The 15,685-nt window shown below is 52.0% G+C and overlaps 1 protein-coding gene across 3 annotated transcripts in view; it reads right to left on the bottom strand.

Moving 5' to 3' along the window:
- Positions 1 to 15,685, bottom strand: part of TAOK1 (TAO kinase 1) — a 65,479-nt gene that overhangs the window by 9,207 nt on the left and 40,587 nt on the right. For all 3 annotated transcript variants that reach the window (XM_084823136.1, XM_084823137.1, XM_084823139.1), the window contains 11 exons: positions 14,806 to 14,919; positions 13,510 to 13,601; positions 12,489 to 12,582; positions 11,941 to 12,022; positions 9,729 to 9,896; positions 8,654 to 8,857; positions 7,799 to 7,933; positions 6,917 to 7,153; positions 6,400 to 6,528; positions 4,793 to 4,996; positions 3,644 to 3,883 (listed from right to left, as the gene is read on the bottom strand). In XM_084823136.1, the coding sequence (XP_084679262.1) occupies positions 3,644 to 3,883; positions 4,793 to 4,996; positions 6,400 to 6,528; positions 6,917 to 7,153; positions 7,799 to 7,933; positions 8,654 to 8,857; positions 9,729 to 9,896; positions 11,941 to 12,022; positions 12,489 to 12,582; positions 13,510 to 13,601; positions 14,806 to 14,919 (1,699 nt within the window). The remainder of the gene's footprint in view (positions 1 to 3,643; positions 3,884 to 4,792; positions 4,997 to 6,399; positions 6,529 to 6,916; positions 7,154 to 7,798; positions 7,934 to 8,653; positions 8,858 to 9,728; positions 9,897 to 11,940; positions 12,023 to 12,488; positions 12,583 to 13,509; positions 13,602 to 14,805; positions 14,920 to 15,685) is intronic.

Raw genomic sequence — 15,685 nt, 5'->3', positions numbered from 1 at the left:
CGCTTGTGCTCACTCGCTCCAGCTGGGTGCTCAACTGCACAGCTCCCAGCCTGGAAGCCTCCCCCACCCCCAGGAGAGTGAGGCCAGTCTGTCGGTATAACTCTGCCCAGGCCCCAAGAAGGTCCTTGTGGGTTCCAAGACCGGCCCCAAGGCTAAACCCTGGCTCAGACGCCTGCAGCCTGCATGTTTCAATCTTCATCCGAGGCCCTGCTCTGTGTGCCACCACCAAGAGAGGCGAGGGTGGTGGGGACACGGCACAGGGCCTTTTCTGTGGCAGCACCTCGCATGTGGAACTCCCTCCTGAGGGGGATTAGACGAGCTCCTCCTCTGTTCGCCTCTCGACAAGCACAAGACACATTTATATTTTGCTCAGTGTTTAACGGCAGTGAACTCACTCATGCATTTTGGTGCCCTGCTTTTAAATTTGCTGTTAAACTTGAGAGCTTATTTCAGCCTTTCCCAAGCTGGTGCCCTCCAGCTGTGCTGGACTGCAACTCCGATCATTCCCAGTGAGCATGACCTCTGGTAATAATGGGAGTTGCAGTACAACACATCTGGAGGGCACCAGCTTGGGAAAGGCTGGCCTACTGGCCAGCGGATGGTACTACAATTCTTGAATAAACAAACATTAATCAACAGGATTGGGAAAATGGGGTCAGATCCTGCACCATCGTTGAAGGTTTTTGAAAATCTCATCTGGAACAACTGCCAGACCAGTGGAGAAGGCGTGCGAGCCGAAATAGAACTACCAGACCAGTGGAGAATGGTGCGGGCCAAAATAGGGGCCTCCGCGCTACACACTTCCCTGGTTACTGGTTTAGTGGAGGGCAGCTTAGACCTTATCACAGTCCCCTCAAAAGTGGCAGGGGACAAGGGGAAGGCCTGGAATGAGGGAAAAGGGGAAGGCCTGGAATGAGGAACATGGGACTCTGCCTTCCACGGACTCAGACCCTTGTTCTAACTGGCCCAGTATTGTCAACACTGACTGGCAGGAGAGCCGTTTGAGGGATCTTCTGCATGCCAAGTAAGGGGCTCTACCACCAAGAAGGGAAGCAGAAGGGTGAAAAGTATTACTGGCAACGAATACAAAACAAGTCACAGTTCTGGGCTCCCCAAATGCTGCCTGTGGTCACTCTGGACTCACTGAAAGGGAGGTGTGTGCTTCCAGCCTGCAGCTCCTGGGGCAGAGCGCTCTCTGGCAGGAGGATCCTGTCACCGGACCACTGAGAGCGCATCTGCTTCAGGGGCCAGAGAGGAGGTGGAGTGAGATTTCCAGTGGCTGGGGGGGACGGGACTGGAGAGCCTCCCCCCACCCCCACCACACATAACTAGCTAAGCCAGGATTATGTAAATAAAAGACGTCTTTGAAATGTGCCTGACTTGCATAATTCATGACGGACACTGAGTTCAGGCTCTCTCGGCACAGGATTTGGGTCGCCTGTTTGCAGAGGCACAGAATACACACCGCTCCCATCGCCGGCTGACTGCCTACCCTTTGCTCACGGAACAGAGCAAGAGATAAATGCCCAACCCACAGGTTTCAGTCCCCGAGAGGACAAAGCTGCTGAAAGGTGGGGACGCCTTTGCTGGAACAGACTGCCTGGCCTCCCTGGCTTGAGGGTGCCTGCTCCCACATCCCCCCAGCCCAGGCAGTGGAGGGCCAAGTCCTTCAGGGCGCCTGAGCTTCGCATTTGGCTTTAGCCAGGGAAGGAGGGGCCAAGACATGCAAAGGACAAGGATGCCAGAACAGTGCCAGGGCATCCTGGGCTACCACAGCCAGGAGATCCCTGCTGAGGACGCCTGATGGGTGGGCCAGCTCACCCCTGGAAGCCACGCCTGGCCCTCTGAAATGCTAGCTATTTCCCTTCGCACCACTCCATCTGAAGCAGGGCGGCCGATGTGCGGCCCTCCAGCTCCCATGACTCCGCTCCACTGGTGAGGGCTGATGGGAGCTGTCGACTAACATATCGGGAGGGCCACAAGTTGTTGGCCCCTGATCTCAGGAAAGGACACCAAGCCCGTTCTCTTTCTCGATGCCCTCCGTTGCCCCTCGGTGGAGAAAGGCACTGCCCAGGAGGGAAAGACGTGACATGGAGGCCAGGCCCTTCCCTTCCCTCCCCACCGCACCCCCCCACCCCGAGGAAGCAGCAGCTGGAGCCCTAGATGACCCTTCCAAGCACCCAGCCTCAGGCCCGTGGCAGGGTCAGCGTGCCAGGCCAGGCCTGGGTGCCCAGGTCTGTTTCTGACTCCCAAGCACAGGGGCTGTCACAAGAAGGGAGCAGCCTCCCAGCCAGACATCCAGCCAGGTGACTCCGACCTCCCTGCTCAGCAGCAACAGCTCATTTGCATGGCAATTAAGCTTGTCTAAATCATTATAAAATGGGGCTGGGGGGAGCCCAGCCTTAATACCAGGCAGCAAAGGTCTAGAACAGCCTTCCCCAGCCTGGGCTCTCCAGATGTGTTGGATTACAACTCTCATCGGGCCCTTCGCCGCTTGTGTCTGCACTGTTCTCTCCGATCAGAGAGCAGAGACCATGGCAGGGTTTCTCCTGGGGGCAGGGCAGGAGGAATCCAAGCAGCTTCTGCGCACTGGGCATTCCCCACCACTGCCCTGGAGTACAGATGCACCCCAGCTGACTGACAGGAGAGGCTCTGCTGAAAGGTCCTGACTGGCTGGGTAGTGGGCATGTCCACTTTCTGCTGACCAGTGCACTGCAATGAGCCAAGGCACATGGTTTTTCTGCCCCTTGTTCTTCAGCTCTGCATTGACTCATGGAGCTCGCTCTAGAGAGCCAGTGGTCCAGGCGGCAGGGGCCAACCCCTCCCCCCGTCTCCTCCCTTTCTCCCAACATTCCAGAAGGCCAACTGCACACCCGCCCCCCTGTCGACAAGGGGAGGGCTGAATTTCAACGCTGTGTTGGGAGAGGAATGACTGAACGCTGCCTGGGTCAAACCTTGGAATGCAGGAGCCCCCGGCGGTTTCTCCGGCTCAGTGCCTCAGCAGGCAGGCTCGCTCAGTGGCCAAAGGGAGGAGAGGCCACGGCAAAACCCTCACTCCTCAGAGCCACCCTGACAGCCAGAGCGCGGCCATATTGAAGGCACCTGGAGCCACGGCCAGGAGATGGCAAAAAAGCTGCTGAAGTGTGGGACTGTGCTTCTGCCCCCCCAAGGCCTCAGAGCGAGTGACTCCTTCGTAGGAAAGGGCCAGCCGCTCAGCGGGAGACAGCACATGGCACTTTCAGGCCCTGGCACCTCCGCTTAAAGGATCTTGGGATGCATGGCTGGGAGAGACCTTTATCTGACTGAGACCCTGGAAAGCTGCTGCCCGTCAGAGCAGGGGACACAGGGCTATGGGGACACACACCCTGACCTGGTGTAAAGTAGCTTCCTCAGGTACACAGGCCTCCTGCTGCTTTCTGGACAGGCCGCCCAGACTCTTGCCTTCGCACGGCCGCCTCTTCACCCTTCAGCTGCCCACCACAGAGGCGAAAGGGTGCTTCCCGGAGGCAGGAGAGAGCACCTTCATTGCACCTAAGGTAGCTCGATCAGGCCAAATGCCCAACACATGCACAGAGGCAGTTTCTCCCTGCTTACATTTCCACCCGAGACAGTGCAACTGGGGGGAGCGGAGTGGTGCAGGTACCTTGAGGCTCTTGGGCTGCTGCCGGACCTCCATGACGTGCTTGCGCCTCAGCTCCCGCTCCCGCCGCTTGTTGTACTCCAGCTGGTTGGTGAGCTCGGTCTGGTGCTGCAGCCGGATGAGCTCGCAGCGCATCTTCTGGATGGTGCCCAGGTGCCGGAACTCCAGCTCCTGCATAGACTCGTGCTGGCGCAGCAGCATGGCGTGCTCCAGGTCCTTCTGGGTCTGCCGCTTGTTGAGCTCCTGGGGCATAAGCAAAGGGTCAGTCCTCAAAGGGTGAGGGGAGGAGAAGGGGATCTTGCACAATGCAAGAATACGCCGGCTGGACTGGTCCTACCGTCTGTCTAGACCAGCCTTTGCCCTCCAGATGTGTTGGACTACGACTCCCATAGCTATGCTGGCTGGGGGTTATGGGAGTTGTAGCCCAACACATCTGGTGCGTGCCAGATTGGGGAAAGCTCCTCTGGTTTTTTTCAATACTCCCCAGCAATCTGAGAAAGACATCCCACACCCAGTCAAGCTCTCTGGTGTGCCACAGGAAGCATCATTTTCTACCAGGACCACCAGATACACCCCATGAACTATAGTAGGGCTGCACTAGTGTCTTAATTCTGTTCCCAGCATACATCCCTGTGTTACATACAGTGGCACGTCTAAGCTTTCGGGCAGTTGGCACAGTCGCCTCGCCTGCGAGAGTAGGGCGCCGAGTTCACAGGGAAACGCAAGCTCATGCCGCTCCAAGATTAGCCACATGCATCGCATGCTGCACCCAAGATATCTGCTTTGCAGGCCGTAAGCCAGAACAACTGCCTGTCACCTTTAAGCCTCTGGGCTCCCAAAGCAATGCAGGGCACTGTTTTGGATGATGGAGCCCTAGAAAGGAGTCCCAAAAGTATCAGGGGGCTGCAAAGGCCAGCCTGTCCCCAGGAGAAGAGACCAGCTAGGAGAGCTGGCAGTGGCTTTTGCCTCTTGGCCGGAGGTAAGAGAGGGTGCTCCTCAGCTTACTTTCCTTTGAGCAAAAGGAAGAGCGGAACCCAGGCAACAGCAGGGAAATTGAGGAGCTGCCACAATTCCAGCCCAGATCCAAAATGTCCAGTGTTTGCCAGGCACTTTGTCCGGACTGCTCCTCCCCTTGTAGCGCCTCGTACACACCTCCCGGACAAGGTCCTGCTCCAGGTTGTGGCGTGCGAGGAGCATCCTCCTCTTGAAGCGGCGGCACTCCAGCTCCAAGTATTGCCTCTGGCGCCGCAGCAGGTTGGCCTCTTCCTCGGCCTGGAAGTGCTGGATGTTCTCCTTCTGCTTGGACAGCCACTCCTGCTTCTCTTTCTTGGGAGTGCTCTGGTTTTCATTCAGCTCCTGCAAGGAACGGAGCGGGAGCGAGTGGCATCGCAGTGAGCTCAAGGCAAGAAGTGGCAGGCTTGCTTGGCTTGTGAAGAGGAGAGAGGGAGAAGGGCTCTCTCTGCTGCAGTCTTCACAGCCTCGCAGAGAGCTCAGAAGGGGGGACACGTGACGAGCGATGGCAATTCTGCCACCAATGCCAGCAGGCTGCACGGAGGGAGATGAGGGGGGAAGCAGGGCTATTCCACCAAACCTCCTGAAAGGCTGTTTAATTTTTTCTTCCACCCTTCACATCCCTTTTTCCTTGTGTTGTGGCTTTTCAGATTATAAGCCTGTGGGCAGGGACTGTCTTGCTTAACTAGTTGTATGTACTGTATGTATGTTGATTGTTAAAACTGTTTGGATGTGTGCGCATGCGCTGTCTGTTTACATGCTTATGTGTAAATGGATTTTATATTATGTACAATCCTTGTAAAACCTTTAATCCTTGTAAACCACCCAGAGAGCTATTGGGCAGTACAGAACTGTAAATTAATTAAATGTATGTATGTTGCTCTGAGAGACTTTTTGGCCAGCAAGCAGGATAAGAATACTTTAAATAAATACATAAATAAAAGAAAACCAAGTAGGATGCGCCCAGGAGAAATACATCCAGAGGAACAGCCCTTGCTGGAGAGAAGGGCGTGCTCTTCATTCCACATGCAAGGCCTGTAAAAGGCATGTTTCTCTGGCCAAGCACTTGCTAGGCCAGACACAAGAGCATAGGAATGAGCAGCCCTGCCATCCAACAAAGACGTAGATTTTTAAAGGGTTTTTATGCAGCCCCCCTATTTTAATGCCCTAATCCAAGGGTCTGGCCTGGGGATACTGAACCTCTTTCAGCTCGAGGGCTGAATTCAGTTTCGGAGAAGCTCTCAGGGGCAGCATTCCAGTGGTGGGTGGGGCCAAGCCTTCAAAATATACTAGCAGAGTTTAGCTGGAAGCTCTTCCTGCCGGTAATGAAGACTGAGGAGAGGCATTTCAACCTTTCAGAATGGGGGCAAAGGCTGCACAAAAGCTGGGAAACCATCAGACGACTGGCGGTTGGGGTAACAGGAGTGTGGCTATCTGGGGAACTGTGGTGGGCCAGATGGGGGCCCCAAGACGGTTGGATTTGGCCCCCACAGCTGAGCCTCTGCACCCCTAGTCTAGCCCCTAAGCACGATGAAGGGCATTGCTTACAGGCTCCAAAGTACCAAATCTGAAACCCATTTCAGAAGGCCCTGCTGTGCCAAGATGTGCTTGAGAAGGAGATTCCAAGACCAAGTCTGCAGCAGAGTTGCCTCATGGTACAAAAATACAAACTCCACCAGAATGCTGTTCAGCCTGGAGGCTAGATGGGATTCTCCATGTGCCCTCGCTCTCTAGGAGATGGGAGTTACCTCTTTGAGCTGCTCTTTGCGGAGTTTGTACTCTCTTTTCTGGGATTCCAGGAAGCTGTTTAGTTCTTTCTTCTGCTGGGCTTGAATGTGTTGCTGGAACTTCTTCTCTTCATTGGCCATGACTTTTGCCTGCACCAAGACCAGGAGAGAAGAGCACGTTGCCAAGTATGCGGCTACAGACAGCACGAGGGAAGAAGTAGGCCAGCATATCGCACTAACATGCAAGGGTCCCTTCCCACTTCATACACACCTTAACAAGAGCAGAGGAGGAGTTGAACCAGCCTTCCCCAACCTGGTGCTCTGCAGCTGTGTGGACAGCAACATCAAGCATTCCCAATGGCCTTGCTGGCTGGAGATGGTGGGAGGTGCAGTCTCACACAGCTGGAGGGTCCAAGATTGGGGAAGGCTTTTTGAGACACACAGGCCAGCGGTTCAAGCACCCTCCCATCTGGGGGGGGGGGGGGATTCTGTGTGGATCGCCACCTATTGGGCAAACGCTGCAGAAGCAGCTGCCTACCTCCTTCTCCATGGCTGCCTGGTGCTTCTTAATGAGCTTCTCCATCTCGGCGGCGAAGTTGTTGCGTTGCGTTTCGAGGTCCTTGTCGAGCCTCAGGCGGTGTTCATCCATCTCAGCCTTGAGCTTGTTCTCCAAGGCCATGAGCTGCTTCTGGTGCTGCCGCCGCATGCGCTTGTAGCCGGACATCTGCTCCCGGAGCTCTGAGTCTTGCTCGTGTTCTTGCATTTGCCTTGTCACCTACAGACAGGCAGGGCAAGAAAACAGACGGCATTGACTCCAATGGGATGGGGCACTCGAACGCACCCTCGCGCAAAACCCAGGGCGCCGGGAGCGACTGTTGCTGGAAACATCAGTGGCACCCTCCTCTCAGCTAGCGAGCAATGTGGAAAATTACACATGGAAAAGCAGCCTTCTCCTTTTAAATGCAAAGGCAAGATAATATACTTAACAGTTGTCACTGCACTGTGCTGAACTGCACTGCGAGCAGAAGGAGTTTGATATTATTCTGCAAACCATATATGTAAAATGTTTCAAAACAGGTTCAAAGTGTTTTTTAAAGTTGTGTCTGGGCTGGAACTGAACAGGAGACCTGAGCAGAACATGCTGCTTTTTTTTAATGGTTTGACTACTGGGACAATTTTTACAACCACCACCTGGCATTTGTGGAGAAAACGGCAGTAAGATCTTCATCCTTGGATAGATCTCTTTTATTTCTGCTTGGAAAAGAGACACTCAGGCCTCTAGTTGGTGGCCAGCTTCCTTTGAGTCTCTTGCTGATGAAAAGCCAATATTCCTACAATGAGTGCCAAGGGCCTAAAACCACTCCACAAAAGGGAGGCCGGGAGGGCGACGGAAGGGGGACGGAAGGGGAGCTGAACCTACCAGTGAGGCTGTGCGTATGGTAGCAAAGTGCTCTCGGTTGCGGTAATGGGACCTGTGGCGAGACGCTTGGGGCGGAGACTGTGGTTCCGATGCTCTCGACCTGGAGTCCGAATCCTCTCTGTAGTTTTCTTCCTCCTTGGGAATGGAAGGAACGTTAATGGCATTTACAAAGAAACCTCTTGTCCAGTTGGGTTCCAAATGTGCAACATGGAGAGACTTCGAAGAGCCAAGTTGCCAGCAAGCTGAATTTATAGAAACTGTACTGGGGAAGGAAGGAAAACCCCACCAACCACAGGGCCCAGAGTTCCGTTTATAGATGCGCTGCGATGCAGCTACACACACCTCAGACGCAACGTGGGAAAAGAGGTTCGGAAATGCGAAATGGACTGCACTCATGTAGCCCATGCATCTGCCGAAGCAGGCTTCTCCAACCTGGTGCCCTCCAGATGTGTTGGACTACAGCTCCCAGAATCCCTGGTAGTTGTACTCCAACACATCTGGAGGGCAGAAAGTTTGGGAAGGCTGTTCTAATTCCAGGCAGAGGTTCCCCATTTTATGAACCCCCCCTCCCTGCCCTGGGCACGTGTTGGGTGGACAATAACCCCCTCCCTACTTCCTCATCCCGACATATCTTGGCTTCTGTATCCTCCCCTCGCACACATGTGTGTCTGAATCTTGAACTAAGAGAGAACAGACGTGGATCTTTAATGCCACCTACAATCATGTTTTGCTCTGCTGTTTCGAAGGGGGCCAGCTGGGGGCAAGCGCCGCTCTCTCGCAACAGACCAAGCTGCAAGTCACAAGTCCCTAATGGGCTTCCCCGCCCCCCACCCCACCCCACCCCACATGACTTACCGGCTTCAAGCGAATGACTGAGCTGTTAGACATCACCGTGTGGTCCCCCTCCATCATGTCCAGCTCGCTCTTGTCGTCCGAGGCATCTGGAAGACTATTAACACTACTGCTTTGGCTGCTGGCACTAATGGACATGCTGGGGATGGACTGATTGCTCCCAACGCTGTTCACCGTTCCCGTCCGACCCACGCCGTGGTCTGGCTCCTAAAGGAGAGGAGATGGTGTGAGGATTGGCCGCGCCACCCACTGCAGTCGTAACATTAAAGAATCTTTCCGAGCTGGAAGTTGTGACATTTGGTCTCTCTTCAGTTCAGCGTTCAAGGTTTACAAGTTGCCAAGGAAGCGTTTGTGCAAGTCTTTCAGAAAGTGTGTTTGGGCCCACAGCAGACATTTGCCAGTTTCACACACTAATCCCTACAGTTCATCAGGCAGGTGTCTGTGAATAAGCACATTAGACCAAGACTTGGGTTCACATACTTCACTTCGAACCAAGTCTATTGGCTGGCCTTGTATAAATCACCCAGTTCTTGATCTCTGCCTTACAGGCTACTGTAATGTAAAGAAATTACTATTATCCCTTAACAGTTGTAAATGCCATAGAAAGAAACCATGTAAATACTGAGACAACAATGAAAATTGTTCTGAGTGCTGTTGGCCTGCAAAAACTTTTCTTTGTGTTGCCCCAGGTGAGAAGCCAGCCAGCTTAATGCCATGACTGTGCAGGTCGTTGCTTCCAGTTGAGTACCAAAAATTGAAGGGCATGTTATGTCAGCCACTAGAGTAATTGTACCAGGAGCAAACCGTATTAAAATATGGGAAGACCACGTTTGGAAGCAATTGAAATTCACCCTTGGTTTCATCTGGGCAGGGCAAACAGTTGTCTGAATGCAGAGAGCAGTTCTCTGGGCATAAATGCTGAAGGACAGGTTCAGTACCAATGGAGATGTGGAACAGGAACCCGGGATGCTGCAAACAAGCACTACAGAACTCAGCATGGCTCACGGTGATAGGCAATAGTGGCAGCTGTTGCTATGCTTATCATCTCCCCCACTCCTGGTCCCCCCTCTGCTATTACCTCCTCTTCCTCCTGGGCTTCAGCTGCAGGCCCATTGTGCGCCTCCTGGAACAGGAGCTTCTTCATTTTGCGGTACTGAAGATTGTCCAGTTCTCTGACGGCATCCTTGGTTCTCTGGATCAGGTCTATTAACACTGTCTCAGGACGCTCCCGGAGGACAAAGACATGCTGGGGCAGAACACACACGCAAGAGAGGGTCAGCACCCCAGACCTCCAGGCTGTGAAGCTGTTCTCTATCTTTCCCTCCAGTGTATAACAGCCACAGGGACAGAATGAGCTCCCTAGCAGCCTGGTAAAGATGCGGGCGCCAACCGTACCATCGCTGGGCTAAGCCTCCCTAAGCCTAAGGAAAAGTTTCAGTGGGTTAAAGCCCGTGGGAAGCTGCATGCAGAAAGGCTGCTCAACTGGAAGAGGCCAGGTGGAGGAGATCTGGCATTCAAGGCAAGGTACGTTTCTTCCATTTAGACCAGCCTTCTCTAACCTGCTGCCTCCAGATGTTAAAAAAAAAAAAAAGTGTCCCCAACCAGTCGTATCCGACTCTAGTGTGTGGTGCTCATCTCCAGTTCTAAGCCGAAGAGCCAGCGCTGTCCGAAGACACTTCCGTGGTCATGTGGCCGGCATGACTGAACACCGAGTTGCATGGAATGCTGTTACCTTTCCCGCCGAAGCGGTACCTATTTATCTACTTGCAATTTCTTGCTTTCGAACTGCTAGGTTGGCAGGAGGTGGGACTGAAGACAGGAGCTCACTCCGTCACGCAGCACTTGGGTCTTGAACTACTGTCCTGCTGACCTTCCGGTATGCAGTTCAGCGTCTTAACCACTAAGCCACCGCGGCCCTGTCCAGATGGCCCTCCAGATGTGCTGGACTACAATTCCCAGAATCCCCCAGGCAACATGGCTGGAAATGCAAGGATATACTGATTGCGCTTGGATCCATCACAACTAGAGGCAAAAACAAAAAGAAACTGGAAAAAGAGGGGGAGGGAGACCTAGCTTTTTCCAGGGACTTCTTTGTCCTGGAGGGAAGATGGGGGGAGAACAGGATCCTTTCAAATCACTTTCCCCCCAGGCCTTCACTTCTCCAACTGCAGCTGAAGACCCTCAACCTTGAGGGGGAAGCAGGGCAAGCCAGCCTCAGATCTAACCTCAGCACTTCCCAGGAAGACAGACTCCATGGCATGAGACGCAACTGGATTCAACTGCTGTTTGGGTTGATATTCAGAAAAGCACATCCCACATTTAAGAATGAAAGGGCTGTCAAGCACAGATCTCAAGGGACCCAGGGAAGCTGTCTTCACTGGAAACTTGAACATGCATGTTCAATAAGCCACTCCGGAAGGGCAGTGGTGAACTGACATTCTGAGCCCGTATCTGAAGCTGTGATCGTGGGCTGAACTTCCATCGTTCTGGATGCAATCTCCAGCTGAGTTTGAAAATAAACCGAACACCATCATGCAAGGTGGGCAAAGCCCAGGCACGCAGACCATCACAACCACTGAAAGTGGCTAACACCTGTGGGAACGTACGCATACACAGGCTGGAGGGGCCAGAGCTTGGCAGCATGTGCTTTGCATGCAGAGGTTTCCAGGTTCAGCTTCTGGCACCTGACGTCACGAGGCTCTCAGGTGGCAGATGTGGTGAAAGCCCCTTCCCAGCCTGAGACCCTGAAAGCTTCTGCCAGTCAGAGTAGGCTGCACGGGACGAGGGAAGATCAACAATCTGCTTCAGAATAAGGCAGCTTCAGGGTTTGTTTTTTAAAAATACAGAAAGCGTCTTTACTGTTAAGAAGAGCCACCATTAACAGTTATCATTTTTACCATTTACTGGTACTTGCTGCTTTCTGTCAGCAAAAGAAACTAAATCGAGGACACAAGGAAGATGAAGGAGAAAACAGAATGGCGTTGTAAAAGTAGCAAGCAACTTGCACATAAATGCATGTCCGGGGAAGGGGAGGTGGGAGTAAAAGACACTCTGCCCGCCAACTAAAATCAAAAGCCTGCCGTGTGCATGTGTGCCTGTATCTATGCGCGGACACAGAAATATATGCAAAGGATAAAGAGAAGATAGGTCTTTTGTTAGCTAAATGCAATAGGGTTCACATCAGTCAAAGGCCAGGCACTGAGAGAAAATGGCTGCTGGTTAGTATCCCAGTATTTAGTGGCAGCTGCAAGGACAGAAGGGGTAGGGAGATGGAGAAAAGTCAAGCTAACCTTCAGGAGCTCCTCCGACGTTGGCCTGTCTTGGGGGATTTTCTGGAGACAAGAATCTACGAAGTTTCGGAAATAATCAGACCTATATGGGTAGGAGGGGTAAAAATGCAGTTTAAGTGATTGCCTAGCCAAGGTGTTGGCTCCCCCCACCCCCCAAGAGATGAATCCAGACTCAAACTTAAAAGGTGCAAGTTTAATGTAGTGGATGCAATGAAATCTTTTTTTGCCTGAGTTACACATCACTTACACAGAAATCATGAGGACAGACACAGCAGCTGGGACCAGGGCACTGTCAGCCACCACAGATCTTAGTCGTGCAGGAAAGGAGACAGCCCACCCCTATCATTTCACATAGTAATGCTGCTCCCACAAACATACTGTCATGGATCAGCACTTTAGGAAAAAATCACCAGAGGGCTTGCTTTAAAAAGAAAAGAAAAGAGTTTGGTGTGTGTCTCCCTAAACCCACACAACCACTGATTCTTCAAGAACCCGAGTGACAGAAATCAAATGCCTTGCAACATTTCCTCTCTTGGTAATTAACTTACCATTCGTTGGACTGGAGTGTAGGGGATTCATTCTGCGCTATGTGATATAAGGCACTCATTGCGTTCATATTAAACAAAGGAGGCTTCCTTTCCGCTGCATAGAGAAGAAAAAGTGTTTGCTTAATGTAGGGGGAGGAATTGGTGGTTTCCCGGGGTCAGCTTGTGCCTGCTCCTTTTGACAGAGCCCCAAATGGGGTTGCTACTTCCCGCAGGCCTGCCTGCCCCCTCAGCCCAGATGAGAAAGGCCATGAGCTTCGCACATTCAGCTCCCCCATCTGCCAAGAAGATCCCGCCTTTGCTCCCTTGCTGGCTTCTTCCCCCACAGTACAGAAAGCAATGAAAGGATTGGTGGAAGACGGCCATTTAAAGGACATAAGCAGGGACACATCAGATGTCACAAAGATGATCTGGCTCAGCATCCTATATCCCAGCCTTCGTGAACCTAGAGCCCTCCAGGTGTGTTTGACAGCAACTCCCCTAACTCCCAGCCAGCATGGGAAGTTGCCATCCAACACACCGGGAGGGTGCCAGGTTCAGGAAGGCTGCCTTCAGGAAATTTTGGGGCAAACCTCCTGCTTAGAAAAGGTGGGAAGAGGAGAGGAGAGGGGATGCTGTCCTAAGTGGGAAGACAATCCCAGAGATCAAAGCATGATGGGCTCTTTAATCCATGAGAAATCATGACACAGATACACAGTGCAAGGAAACTGCACCACTCAGGACAAATACCAGTGAAAGTTTTTGCAGTACGGTAAAAGAATTTAGGCAGAATTTGTGAGGTGAGGAACAAATTTCAGGTAGTAAGGAATGCAGGAAGCTCTCTCCTTCTTGTGGGACAAAAGATATTCACCACAAAAGGGGGAATCCACGATGTTGGGAAGCATGCATTGAACAAACATCTTTCCTTCTGCAGAATGCCACTTTTGATTAGGATAAGAAAGAAAAGCCGGGCAGCATCTCTACAGGATGAAGTCAGAGCTCTGGCAGGGAGGGAGGAACCGGCAGATGGAGGGGCATGGCTTACCTAACTCAATACATGTTATCCCAAGAGACCACACGTCCACTTTACCATCATATTGCCCTTCATCCATGGCTAAAATCACTTCTGGGGCCATCCTAGAAAGCAAAAGGAAAGATGCTCAGCAGAACAACTCATCATAATCCTTGCTCATTTCAGTGCAGCTTGTTAGGGCCAAACAAATCTGTACCACCAAGGTGTGGGAAAAATGAGACAGGATATGTATACCCAGAACCCGGGTTCTCAAGAACACTACCCAGTTTCCTGAGGTAAATACACAATGTAGTGGGGAGACAGGTAGTGCTGAGGGCTCCTGAAATGGCAGAGCAAGGGACACGCAGGCACATTATGAATGTGTGTGTGTGTGCCTATGGGGTGGGTCTCTTCCTGTTTTCTCTTGTGTTTGTTTCCTTCCATGACATTTTCTCAAGCCACTTCAGTTTGAAGTGAAACTGAGAAGTTTGAGAAGGAGAGAGGAAAAGAAAGATCAAGATGGGGGTGAGGTGGGGGGAGAGACAGACAGACACATGATGGAGGTGTACAAAATGATACATGGTGTGGAAAAAGTGGTGAGGGAGACATTTTGCTCCCTCTCTCATAAGACTAGAACCCAAGGGGGTCCTCCCATGAAGCTGAATGGTGGGAGATTCAGGACAGATAAAAGGAAGGGCTTCTTTAAACAACACAGAGCTGAACTACGGAATTCGTTGCCACAGGATGGAGCAGTGGCCACCAACTGGGATGGCGTTAAAAGGGGGTTAGAGACAAATCCATGGAGGAGAAGCCTATCAATGGCCACTAGTCCTGATGGCTGTGTGCTACCTCCAGTACCAGAGACTGGAGGTAGCACACAACTGCTTATGTCCAGCAGTTGCTGGGGAACACGGGTGGAAGGGTGCTGTTGCACTGATATCCTGCTTGTGGGTTTCCCACAGGCAGCTGTTTGGCCACAGTGTGAACAGAATGCTGGATGAGACGGACCCTTGGTCTGAATGAGCATGGTTCTGCTTATGAGGAGGGAGAGGCAGGGACAACCTTCCTCCTGTTACTCACACACTCCTGTCTCTATCCCGGGAAGTACAGAAGGGAGAGAACACTGGCAAGTGGGGGTGCATGATTCAGCAAGGGACCTCTCATTGCCAAACCCGTACACGCACGCATGCACCTGAAGCCAAAATCCCCTCCTTTCCACCCTACCTTAAGTGCAGTTTGCAAACAACCTGCTACGCACATTAAATAACCAATTACCAAACATAATTCCAATGTCCTCAAGCAATAACAACATTGAAGCATTATCCTTACCAATATGGCGTCCCCACAAAGGAATTGGCAGGAGATGCTATGGAAGCAGATCCGAAGTCAGCTAGCTTCACCTGGCCCGGTTCCGTCAGCAGAATGTTTCCTGCCTTGATATCTCTGCGGAATGAGAGAAAGTTAGGTATACCGCAGCTCAAAGCAAACAACACCCTTGTTCACTGGCCCCAATAGGTCAAAGGCAAGCAGAATTGTACCACAGCCACGTTGCAAGCTGTAGTGTTGCCTCAAAACATCTACGGGGTTGAACAGCAGGCCCTGTGCAGATGGATATTGGCTGAAAGGGGGTGCGTGTGTATTCCTTTAATTACAGCCCTATCCTCATCAACAGGACCAGGAAACTCATTCTGTGTCCATGCTGTTCCAGAGGTAGGCTGGGGCCACAAAACATGAGGACTGACTTAACACGCCTGCCAAGCAAGAAAAGGCGCAGCTCAAAAGAAGCCCTCCAACGTCAAACAGCTTGGGACGATATAGTGATACCCTTCAGAGCCACCACAGGCTGGGGATGGGAGGAAAGCGTGGTGCATCATGTACGTTTATTTTCTAATAAGCCAATCATTATGCTCCCTTAGCATTTACATACCTTTTATTTTAAAGTCAAAACTGCAACCTGAAAATCTGCCTGCGTTTGCAGTGGAGGTTTCTAAGAACCTGAATTTGTTTCATCAACCTACTTGCTTAAAAGTTTACCAAAAATGGCCACAGTTTCTTCCATGCCCCATGATCCCTGAAGGCTTTACACCTGCATTAAATGGTCTAAATTCATGAAGTATGACCTGTACATACATGACTCTCTTTCCTTCTCTGTCTGCCTGACATATACATAGAATCATAGGGCTGGAAGGGGCTTACAAGACCATCGAGT

Source organism: Heloderma suspectum, chromosome 16 (assembly GCF_057233095.1).
Source record: "Heloderma suspectum isolate Gila_16-S chromosome 16, 16-S_ref, whole genome shotgun sequence".
In the NCBI taxonomy this organism is placed as follows: Eukaryota; Metazoa; Chordata; class Lepidosauria; order Squamata; family Helodermatidae; genus Heloderma; species Heloderma suspectum.
This window is presented reverse-complemented; position numbering and strand designations above follow the sequence as displayed.